At 47.1% G+C, this 12,716-nt stretch overlaps 1 protein-coding gene across 2 annotated transcripts in view; it reads left to right on the top strand.

Moving 5' to 3' along the window:
• The window catches only part of OGG1 (8-oxoguanine DNA glycosylase), an 86,845-nt gene that overhangs the window by 33,651 nt on the left and 40,478 nt on the right, over positions 1-12,716 (top strand). For both annotated transcript variants that reach the window (XM_078661852.1, XM_078661851.1), the window contains exons 3-4: positions 483-922; positions 6,069-6,248. In XM_078661852.1, the coding sequence (XP_078517978.1) occupies positions 483-922; positions 6,069-6,248 (620 nt within the window). The remainder of the gene's footprint in view (positions 1-482; positions 923-6,068; positions 6,249-12,716) is intronic.

Genomic DNA, 12,716 nt, shown 5'->3' with positions numbered 1-12,716 from the left:
CATTGCTTTAAGTGGCAAAGTCAGGCTTGCACTTTAAACTACTCTTCCGGCCTGCAAATGGCGGGCTTGGGAGCCTTGGTTTACTTGTGGCACAACCAGTGCTGCAGCCACTTGGGGGGAGGCAGCCATCAAACCTACATACCCTGGGTACCCTTCATAATGGACTTACAGGTAGTTTATTTAGCCAATTGGGTTTGAGCCAATTCGACATATCAGTTTAAGGGTAAGGGCACAGGCCCTGCAGACTGATTAGCAGGCCTCTGTGCACTCTCAGAGTCTAAAAACCAGCAGCATCAGTCTGAAAACATGGGGGTGACCATACAAAAAGAGGCATTTCCTTACAGGGGTTTTACAGAAAGGTTTAGAGCAACTGTTCAGTTTTCATGTTGATTGCATGGATGGTCAGATTGTTTTTCGGGAAAAGTCAAATTAATAAAAAATAAAAAAATAGTTTCCCTGTTCTTGTTTGTCTGCACTGCTAGGTGGTCTGAAGTCCATCCCGGACACTGGACTGGTGTTTTGGCTGGCCGTGTGTGGACCCTTACCCAAAAAGATGATCACATCTGGTACAGGCTCTACAACAAGGACGAAAAGGCCAACAATGAAGAGAAGCCAGTTTTGACTTGTGTAAAATCTGCAAGGAAAAGGAAGCAGCCAAAAACCACAGCAAAGACTGTCCCAGACGTGAGTGAGATAAAAATTGAGACTCCCTGCCAGACCAGAGTAAAAGAAGAAGAGACAGAAACAAAGACCATTCTCAAAGAGGAGCCAGAAGAAAAGTTCTTTGAAGGAGGCGAGGATCTCAAGAAAGATCAGGAGGTCCTACGCAATTACTTCCAGCTGGACGTCAGCCTGGCCGCCCTGTACAAGCAGTGGAGCGCTGCCGACCCGCACTTTGAACAAGTGGCGCACACATTTTCAGGTGAGTTTAAGGATTGTAGGACCGACCTAAGCAGAGCGTCAGAGCTGTGATTGTTGAGTGAGATGACGCAAGATCGGTTGAGTCTTTGGATGTTCTGAGTGAAAGAAGAGTTTGGAATACTAAGCCTGTCAATCCCTTGATATCACTTTTTTGCCTGTTCTTTCCTGTTGTCACCAAGCGCAAATTATTAAATAATTTTTCACGTCCTAGTGATACTTGAGTGTGCAATAAGTGTCATCTGATGAATGGCAGATCCTCCTTCACCAAATCAGAGCCTGTGTCTGTTGAGGGCAGCAGACGGCACTCACTGCAAAGGCTATTCCATCAGGTGGCCGGATTGTTCCCTGTCCTGAGTGTGCTGATATGGGACGGTGAGGGTTCCGGGGGAGGCCCATTGCGAGTTCTAAGACAAGGTCCTACCCATATTACACATGTAATATTAAACACGTCTACAAGAGGAAGGCTAAAGTGGTTTAATGAGTGTGAGAAAGGACTGGCGATATCCCTATTTTGACCAGAGGCATTGCTACAGCTGGGAATAATTCACATGGAGGAGAAAAGACTGTAGGAAGCTGGCTCTGTATATACTATACCAAAGTGAGGTATAGTGTGCACAGAGTCCAGTGGAACCCCAAAGGTAGGCAGAGGTAAAGTTAGATAGCACCTCACTCTCTATTTGTGGTAGTGTGGTCGAGCAGTAAGGCAGTATCAGAGGGTAGTGTTAAGCATTTGGTGTACACACTCAATCAGCAAATGATGTCACACACTCAAAGACTGAACTCAGACCAATTTATTTGTATAAAAATATTATTTAGTTCTTTTATTTCTAGAACCAAGCAAGCCTTGCACGGGCAAGTGTACATGGTACTTTTCAAGGCAAGTTGAACCATACAAGTAAGCCGAATGTAAATGACTTTGTTAAATGTTTGTAAATACTTTGAATACAGTTGAAATACTGTTAGATTACTTTTGATTACATTTTAGAGTACTTTTTAGATTACTTTTTCCACTTCGTGTGATATGCCTAGATATCACACCGGGACATTTCCTAGAGAAAAGGTAAGTTAAACAGTTTTTGTATATTTGCAGTATCTTAGAGTTTCATGCAAACCAACTCTACACAGAACAATTTCCCCAAAAAAAGCACTCAATGAAATCCTATGGGAGGAAATGGAGTTATCGGTTTACAGGTAAGTACTTGGTTGTGGGAGTTGGGTTTCTGAGGTTAGAACCAGGGGTCACCCAAGGTGAAGGATGCACCATCAAAGCACCCTCAGCTGCACTACGGCGGCGGGGTGCAGAGTGCTATGGCCAGTGTTATCCAATAGGGGATAGGAGCCCTCCGGTTGATGGCTGCTCAAGAGCAGGCCACAAGGATATTAGAGCTAAGCTCCTGTTGTTAGGCTCAGGGCACAGGGAGATCCGGTTTAGCACACAAGATGCACCCACATTGGCACTGGGGTGGCCGTGTGCAGGGTGCTGTTTTGGCGTTGGGTGCCCTGCTGTTTTCAATGGGAGTTGTCGGCTTTGGATTTTGGCTGTAAGCTTGGTCCAGGAAGACTTCCAGGAGGAACCAAGAGCTCGGCTGATAAGTTGAAGGGCTCAGGTACGTAGGTACACCTTGGGTTCTCTTCAGGGCACAGGGCGGCTGGATGCAGGGGTGTATTATGAGGTTGGATTTCACATTACTGGGCCACTCGTTGAGGGGTCTTCATGCAGAGGCTGCAGGTGACACTGGGGAGTCTTGGAGGGGTCAACTCACAGTGGACTCGGACTCTCGAGCGCTGGAGGACCTGGCTGGAACTGCTGGGCAACTCGGATTCGGGCCGTAGGCATCGGGTGCAGTGGTGGTTCCATGCATCAGTTATCTTTGTCCTCAGCAGGCTCAGAGTCTGTCTTTGGAGTTTCTTTTGAACAGAGCTGCTGTTCACAGTAGATCCCGTCTTTGTTGAAGTTCAGTCCATCCTCCCAGGGGTTCTGGAGGTCACTGGCTACAGGACAAGGTGACTTTTGGCGCAGTATCTCCGGAAACTGCAGACGGGTCGGTAGGGCTGGCGAAAAGTCAGTTCTTCTCTGCAGTCTCCTCTGCTGGGCGTATTATTTCGTCCTTCTTCTTAGGTTGTATAAACCTGTCTTCTTGGTTCAGGGCTGCCCCCTAAATACTGTATTTAGAGGGCGTTTTAGGGGTCTCGAGGTCAGTACCCAATGGGCTACTGACCTTAGGACGACTACACCCTTGTTGTGCTCACCCCATGTACGGAAGTGGGCACAAACCCTCACTCTGATTGGGATGGCAGGCACTTAAGAGTGGGTTTCACCTCGCCTCCCCCACCTGAGGGGTGGGGTTGGCAGAGGTGGGCACACCTCCTGGACTGTTCAAATTTTTACTGCCCGTCTTCCTGCCGAAAAGGAGGGGAGACAGGATGGGGGCCTGCTCCTGATAGCACAGGAGGATGGGGGTTGCATTACAAAGGCAGCAAGGCCTTTAAGCCGACCCTGTTACAGATGGTACTTCCTGACCTGGGGGGGGGGTATGACCACCTCCGCCCAGCAAAGACTTTCGTTTCTGGGCTCAGGGAGCAAAGGCTCCCACCCCAGGGGTCCAGAAACAAGTCTTGTGGTGGTAGGCTGGTGTTTACCAGTCATGGAACCCTCCAGATTCTGGCCGTTTTTCAGGGAGCATCTCTAAGATACCCTCTGAGTGCATTGTATATTAAATGGCATCAGTGTGGGTTTATTATGCTGAGATGTTTTATATCAAACTTTCCAGAATTGAGTAAAGCCATTATGGTGCTGTGGAGTTCGTAATGACAAACTCCCAGCACAATATACTCTTAATGGCATTACTGCACTTACAATGTCTCAGAATGTACTTAGACGCTGAAGGGGGTACTGTGCTCATGCCACTGTACCCTCACCAGTGGTATAGGTCACCCAGATAGAGGGGTGTTGTACCTATACCATAGGCAGTGGGTTGCAGGCTTGGCACACAGGTATGTGTGCCATGTCGACTCTTCCCTTTTCTCTGCAGCAAAACACGCAGCCTGCAAAAATGGCATGTGGGTGTGTGAAGGTGAAGGACCTCTAAGGGAGGCACAATAGGTGCTGCAGCCCGTAGAGGCCTTCCCTGGTCACAGTGCCCTTGGCACCTATGGTACCTTTTAAAAGGGACGTACATGTGGACAGAGAGGTTCCAATTGGGGGTACAAGGGTACAGTTTTGGGAAAGAACACAGGCCCTGGGAACCTAATTGGCAGGGACGCAAAGCATATCAAGGCAAAGGGCATCAGAAATCTGGCAAAAAGTAGGGGGGGGGGTACTGCACCAGAATCCCAGCTTCCTACAAAGAGCAAATGTAGGATTCATGAAAACCTACGTCAAGTAATATTCTTTTTTGTTGAGTGCTTGATGTCTAGTGGTTAAATTTATAGGCGCAGTCAGATAATTTGCATCAATTTCAGTATAAAGCACATTCTTTTATAGCCTCAAATGCGGTACAAAGCCGGCCTCTGTGTTCACGATGTCCCTCAAAGAAGGTAGATGGATTTTAGAAGGTGAAGATAAGAATGCAATCAATAGTCCAGGCATGAAATCAGTAGAGCACATGCAGAAGCGTGTTAACCATCCACCTGTGAACTTGGTTTAGTGCGGCAAAGAGTGTCATGTAAAAAACCTCTGTCTCACAGAGACTGTTCACAAACAGGGCTTTAAGAGGAGTTAAAGAAGTGAGTATCTCGCAGAACATCCCTAGGATCACTAGGCAACCGCACACCTCCTGGGATTGTCCCTCAAGCGTTTCTTCAGCGTGTGCAAATGGTGAATTTTGAAACACACGTTAAGTATGAACCGTGCTAGAATTTATTGATGTGCGGTTATCTGAGTGATCTACCGTTGATGTATATCTGACTTGAGCCTCCAATCACCCCTTGAATCTGACATGCTCAATGTATGGTCCATAGGCTTAGGAACATTCTTGTAGATGGAGAAAGAGGAGCCCTCTGGCCTAAAGTCCCAGCTGTGTCTCTGGTGCCCTGGGGGATTTCAGATATTTATATTGCATGCCTTCATGGGAGAGGCACAGATTTGAGGTCTGCGTTGGTGGTTTCTGTGTTTTATTTTCGTCTGCCGAAATCTCCACAAACTTTTTATTTTTTTAAAGATTTTTGCCAAGAACATTGTTGTCATAGATACATGTAACTTATCTACATTTCTTTGGGGCTTTTGCACTAGTGTAGAAAACTTTCCCTTCTTACCTCCCCTTCTACTGAATATTTGCCTGTGTTTGTGTCCTCCCCTCCCTTCTCCTCCTACCACAGCCCTCCAGCCGCACCCGCTTCCTTTGACGCCCTCTGCCTACGGGAAACAACCTTCACAACGCAGTCATTACATCGCACTACCTTTACATAGCAGTCATTACATCGCACCATCCTTTACATAGCATGTCATTACAAGGCAGCCATTACATTGCATGTCACTACAACGCATGTCATTACAATGCATGTCACTACAACGCAGGCATTACAATGCATACCATTACAATGCATAGTTCCCTTACACTATCCAACACTTTCCCTACTGTTGCACTCATTGGAGTTAAAATAGTAATTTTTACCCTTACACTATCCAACACTTACCCTACTGTTGCACCCCCTGGAGTTAAAATAGTAATTTTTACCCCTATTCTATGCAACACTTACCTTAAATGCAAACTAATGGTATGCATTGTAATGGTATGCGTTGTAAAGGTATAATACGATGTAATTGAATACATTGTAAAGGTAGTTTCTGAAAATGTGATGTAGTGGCATGCAATGTCAAAGAATGCATTGTCAAGGATGTTGCGATGTAAAAACTGTGCTGGAAAGGCTTGCATTGTAAATGTATGCGTTGTAACGTCATACATTCCTGCCTACGGATTACCACCTTCTCACCATCTTTTGATCATCCTAGAGCAAGCATTGCTGAGCTGAGCACCTGATCCAAACCACAGCACATAGTTTGGGCTCAGCCCTTGCTTGCTCTGTAATGAACCATGGTGCCTTATGGGGGCTTTCTGTGGGGAAGGTTTCCACATCAATGAAGTGAACTCTTGACAAGACAAGTGTCAATGTTCCATGAGTAAGATCTACTTTCCTTCTGCCTGCAGGAGTGCGGATTCTGTGTCAGGACCCCACCGAGTGCCTCTTCTCCTTCATCTGTACATCCAACAACCACATCTCCCGCATCACCGGCATGATCGAGCGGCTGTGCCGGGCGTTTGGCGAAAGACTCTGCCAGCTGGACTCGGTGGAGTACTTCGCGTTTCCCTCTCTGAAGGCGCTAGCTGGTTAGTGGTGCTTTCTTCAGCTACTCTTGTCATTTTATTCTGAAACTATTATGTCTTTCAGTGGCCCGATATTTCATTGGTTCATTTGCAAAGAGGTGCTCTGCGTGATGTCCCCTGTTCTGGGATTGGTTCATGGTACTTTAATGAACCTGATATTTCAATGGGTCATTTTCTAAACAAGTACTCTTCGTGATGTCCCCTGCTCTGGGATTGGTTCATGGTCTTTAATTGATATTTCATTGGTTCATTTTCCAAAGTAATGTACCCAGACTGATGACCCTCTGTTCTAGGATCGGTTAATGATACTTGCAGTTGAGTAATTAAATGCAACTAAGTTGTGTAAAGTAGCGCACGTAGTCACCACAGGCATCTATTTTACCCCTTTACTGCTGTCCCTAAGCAATGTGTTTTCTTGACTTCAAATATATATCTATACTACTATTATAAAGGAAGAACTTTGCACCTTTGAGGCGGGTAAACGCGGGAACCACAGTGCCAATCCACACACCCGATACATCATTGTAATCGTCAGGGTGTGCAGATGGACATAGGCTATATAAAGTATAAAAATATGCGTTATTTAAAAAATTAACATTTAAAAAAAAGTAGTCCCTTGGAAGTAGAGCCGGCCGTGACCTGCGTGCTGACGTCAGGAGCGTGGGGAGGAGCGGCGTCCAGGAAGGTGAGTGACCTGCAGTTGGGTTTCCAGAAGCGGCACGTACGTGTCCCTGCCAGCATGTCCAAATTTCCGCCAGCTGCTGCCTAAAAGCCACCTCATGCTTTCATTAACCCGGTGCGCTCCATCCCCGAGTGCCGCCTCCCCTTCCCCACCCATTGCTCTCAGCCCTGATCCCAGCTGGGATGCTCGCAGCTAATGATCCCTGATATGACTTCCCTCTTAAACAACAGTGAAACAAAGAGAGAGACCGGGAGGGAGGGAGGTGAGACGAGCAAGATCGGCAGAGCTGCTCTCAGCGTCCGACTCAATCTCTCTGGATTTGCTACATTAGCAGGCAAGCTGGCGTCAGGTATCAGAGCTGCCGAGCTTTGATTGGAGAAATCTCTGCATTAGGATTATTAAAGGAGAATTTGTGGGCGAATGTGATGACACACGGTCCGGAGCCCGGGTCTAAATTTAGAAGTTAAATAAATTAAAAGCTAAAAAAAAAGGTCTCCCGTGCCTCGCTCTCTGCCCACATCTGCCTTTTAAGGCGCACGTTTCCCGCCCCCTCCAAAGGTGGCAGAAAGATAATCCCTCTGTGGCTCTGCTGGGATGTACAGGGAGGGTCAAGGACATGCCAGCTGGATACCGCTGTGAATTGCTTTTTACCCGTAAAAGAGATGCGTCACTGGAAGCATGCAATTGTTTTCTCTCACGCAAACAGACAACATTCATCTCCAGGCACCCACAGTAGTGTGCGCACATTTATCAGAAGCATGCTACAGTGCAGATAGTTGCAATATGCAAAGCACTGTGGAGATTCAAGGTGGCCTCGCTCTCTGGGAATCTTGGTCACTGAGCAGTCCCCTTCTTACACCCCTTTGCCTTTCATGAATTATAGGAAGGCCCACTGGAGTTATGTGACTGTGGGGCTGCAGGGCTTTTCGCATAATTGTATATTTGCCGCATTTGCCACATAATCCATCCATCATCTGCCTCATAATCTGCAGAGTTTAACAAAAAAAGTTTCTAGCTCAGTTGAAAAGTTAGAAAAAACACAGCAACATGTTGCCGCGCGGTGGAAAGACCTTCGCAAACATTGACTGGTCACCTTTCTATAACTTATTGCTATATTTGGGTGTTAAACTGGTAGTAATGAGGTACAACTAATGCACAGACAGTGCTATCAAGTTTAAAAATGTCAAAATCTATCTATACTACTATTATAAAGGAAGAACTTTGCACCTTTGAGGCGGGTAAACTCGGGAACCACAGCGCCAATCCACACACCCGATACATCATTGTAATCGTCAGGGTGTGCAGATGGACATAGGCTATATAAAGTATAAAAATATGCGTTATTTAAAAAATTAACATAAAAAAAAAAAGTTGTCCCTTCGAAGTAGCGCCGGCCGCGACCTGCGTGCTGACGTCAGGAGCGCGGGGAGGAGCGGCGTCCAGGAACGCGAGGAGGAGCGGCGGACATGGCGCGGGGGAGGAGCGGTGATGAATGGCGGAATGGCGGTGAGGACCGGCGGACAGGCGGGAGGAGCGGTAAGCGGCGAGGAGCGGCGGAGCGGTGAAATGAGGAGCGCGGGGGAGGAGCGGCGGCTGAGGTAAGGCTCCGGGCAGGCGGGGGTTGGGGCAGGCGGGGGTCGGGGCAGGCGGGGGACGGGGCGGGCGGGGGCCCGGGCTGCTTGACAATGTCGGGGCGGGCGGGTGGCCGGGCTGCTGCACAATGTGCGGTGAAATGAGGAGTGCGGGGGAGGAGCGGCGGGTGAGGTAAGGCTTCGGGCAGGCGGGGGTTGGGGCAGGCGGGGGACCGGGCGGGCGGGGGCCCGGGCTGCTTGACAATGTCGGGGCGAGCGGGGGGCCGGGCTGCTGCACAATGTCGGGGCGGGCAGGGGTCGGGGAATCCTGATTGCTCCCGGACAAGGTTGGAACGGGCTGCTAGTATGTATATATTTTTATATTAGGCAAATTCTTGCAGTGAAGTTTAAACAAAATAGTGGAGAAAAATCAAACAGCATTTTCTTTGCAGGTGAAACAGCCTCTAAAGTATTTTTAGGTCTCGTCCTTTTCCATTGCGAAGCAATGGGAAATGGGGGAGAATTCATGTGCTCCATCGGATAGTCAAACCACCGCTTTTCTCCGTGGCGTTTTCTTCAAGTGCACGTACAGGCACGCGCGGCACGCGCATTTGGCCCATACACTTTCATGGCCATCTGTTCCTGTTTCTTCACAGTGCATGTGAGTCAGAGTCAGTCACGTGACCACGTGACCACACAAGCAAGCGCTTTTCCGTCCCCACATCAAAGGCATCAGCTGCCCTCCCACAGGCTTTCCCAGCGTGCGCTCGGCCGGCCTCTGCAAAGTTCTCCTCCCCTAATTAATCACATCACTTTTTCACGGCCGCAGGCCATGACTCGACAGTCCTGCCCCGCCCCGCCCCCTGCTTCACGGCCATCTGTTCACTCAGATTTCTCCTCCCCCTCCCCAGCCAGCTTCCTCCAGGCCGTGTTCCCTCCCACCTTTCCTCCTCTCTGTCCCTCTCTCTCCGTACATCCTTTAACTTTCTATGAAGGAATCTGACTTTCTTCCTCTCCTCACATTTTCTCAGGCTTGATGAAAGATTTGCGTACTTGTCTATTTAATACCCGAGAACTTCCAACTTCCAAGCGCTCAGCGCTGCCTACCCCCACCCCACACACACACCGAGGAATGCTGACTGGACTGAAAGTTGTAAAATGAAATTATGGCGGAGCCGAGTCACAAGTTATCTAAGTTCCATTGTGCGCACAATTTTGTTTCTTGTTTGCCTCAGCTTGTGCATCAAAACAGCGCACACTTCACGGACACTGTGCTTCATTTTTCGGTCAGTATTTGCATCTCTGGTTTAATTATTGTTTTACTTTAGAGGCTGTGCACCTTCTATCAACGTGCCCATTTTTATTTTCACCATAGCGTCTTGTTTCCTGCTTATGGCAGAGCCTGCTTACCCTGTGCCATCTCTTCTTATACCCGTCCCCACCACCCCTCCCAGATCGCTGGTATTGACAAATTATTGTTTTACTTTAGAGGCTGTGCACCTTCTATCAACGTGCCCATTTTTATTTTCACCATAGCGTCTTGTTTCCTGCTTATGTCAGAGCCTGCTCACCCTGTGCCATCTCTTCTTATACCCCGTCCCCACCACTCCTCCCAGATCGCTGCTTGAATTTAAAGTGATTTGCTTTTATGGGATATGGTATTGACAAATTATTGTTTTACTTTAGAGGCTGTGCACCTTCTATCAACGTGCCCATTTTTATTTTCACCATAGCGTCTTGTTTCCTGCTTATGGCAGAGCCTGCTCACCCTGTGCCATCTCTTCTTATACCCCGTCCCCACCACCCCTCCCAGATCGCTGCTTGAATTTAAAGTGATTTGCCCAAAATCGCAGGACACTGCTTTCATTTTCAACATTGCATCTTGTTTCCTGCTCGTGGCAGCCTGCCCAGCCTGTGCCGTCTCTCCCTACCCCTTCACCCTTCACCCTGCCCCCACCACCTCTCCGAGATGGCTGCTTGTATTTTAAGTGATTTACGATTTTACCCAAAATCACAGGATGTTGAGCTGATGCAGAGACTTGAACTCCCGAGTCTGCAGCTCTGACCGTATGCCCTTCACAGCATGTTTGATGCCGTTTCGTTGCTGTTTTTTTAAATGTTGACAGATGGAGTCATTTATAAGCTCAAGTGCTGTTCCAGTCATATTGCGTGCCATCTCTCCCCACCCTCCTCACCGCTTTTATTTTCACCATCACGTCTTGGTTCCTGCTCACCCTGTGCCGTCTCTCCCTACCCCTTCATCCCGCCCCCACCACCCCTCCGAGATCACTGCTTTTATTTTAAGTGATTTGCCCAAAATCGCAGGACACCACTTGCTTATCAGCGGCTCGGCACCCTGAAAGTTCCAGGCCGCACAATATACTGTATTACTAAAACCGTATAAGGTCCCAACGTCGAGACCTATTGCATTGCAAATGCTTGTTTTAGGAAAACCTTTACGTAAAAAAGTTTTTGAAAAGTTTTTACATTTTCAACTTTGTAAATACATTTCCAAATGAATTTAGATCATACAGCCCTATATGCCCATTTTCCTTTTTATATAAATCCTTTTATTGATTTTTTATTAATTTCAACTCAATACCACAATTACTCAAGGGCGGGTAACTAGAGGACAGGCTTAGGACACACATGACCATTAAGCGATAGTTAAAACGGTAGGCTGACAGTGTGACAATTAGTAGGCTGTAGGTGACGCTAAGTCTGGCTACAACAAGATAGGCAAGGGCCCCATATCTTTTGATGCTTTTTTTACACCCACTCTATTTTTACACCACTTTTTCCACAGCAGCACAATAATCTATTCCTCTGGTCCATTCACTCATGGCGTGGGCTATTTTTGCCTCCAGTGGTGCGGAATGTCTCTTTTGGCTATCAAGAAACCATTCTCTGGTCCCTCGAGGTTGACCGACCCAAAAGTGGCACCTTAGAGTCCAGTGTGTTGCGTGTGTGTCTTATCTCGGCAGGGGATTCGTGAATCTGTTAGCAGTACAGGTGGATCTGTGAACATTCCCATCTTGCATGGTAAAAAGAGATAAAGGGTTTGCCTCTGTTGACAGTTTAGTTTTTAAACTGGAATCTACCCAGTCATCCTTCACCTGTGCTCTTTTCTATAGACTCCCTTGTTACATGCCTACCGTCCCCCAGGCCTTGGGTGAAATGATTTCTCATTTGGCCATTATTCACACTCGACTTCTCATCATTGACGATTTTAACTACTGGCCTCAAGAAGAACTGGAAAGCGCCAACTCTATTGAGCTGACAGATCTTTTGTCCGAACTGCACCCAACATGTACATGAAGCTACTCATATCAAGGGATACACTTTAGATCAGGTCTGGACTGCTAACTTGATGATTCCAACACCTTTGATTTCCCCATGCACTTGTTCGGATCACCATCTCATTGTTTTTTAACCTTCCTGATGTTCACCAGACTAAAATCCATCTGACTAAAAACTGCAAGTTTAGAAATTGGAGAAGTGTTAATATTGCCCATCTCTGTTCTCTCTCAACCGCTACGAACCCGTCAGTCTCAGAGTCAACCCACACACAGGCTGTAAACCTTAAGTTATGGCTTGAGTGCTCATGTGATCGCGTTGCCCCTCTTAAGCCCACAAAAACTATTAGACCTCATGACGCCCAGCGATGGTTTTCTGCTGATCTCAAGACAAAAAAGCTGGCACTGAGAGAAGCAGAACGCAGATGGAGACTTCCCTATCATATAGCTGATAAGAACATTTTTACCAACTTGCTGTAAGAATATAAAAACTCTATTCTTCAAACCAAAACTGATTATTTCTCTAATAAAGTCCTAAATTCAGCTAATAAAACTAAAGACATCTTCTCAATTGTCAATGAGATTTCTAAACCTGAAAGAATTGTACCAAAACCAATCCCTTCACAACTTCTTTGTGATTCTCTCAATTCATATTTCACTGAGAAAATCACTGCCATTAAGGCTAGTATTCCGTCTTCTGCTACTCCTGTTAAGCCAGGTGCGGACCCTTCTATACTTGGTAACTATCGCCCTATGTCATTATTACCTTAACTGGGCAAGGTTTTAGAGGCACATGTCTCAACTCAATTAAGTACCTTTATTGAACAATCTCATGTCTTGGATCCCCACCAGGCCAGATTCCGACCTTCTCACTCTACAGAATCTGTCATTCTGACAGTTATGGACGACCTCAGAGGGGGCA

This window comes from Lissotriton helveticus, chromosome 9, assembly GCF_964261635.1.
Source record: "Lissotriton helveticus chromosome 9, aLisHel1.1, whole genome shotgun sequence".
Classification (NCBI taxonomy): Eukaryota; Metazoa; Chordata; class Amphibia; order Caudata; family Salamandridae; genus Lissotriton; species Lissotriton helveticus.
The sequence above is the reverse complement of the archived record's forward strand: the minus strand, read 5'-3'. Positions and strand labels throughout refer to the sequence as shown.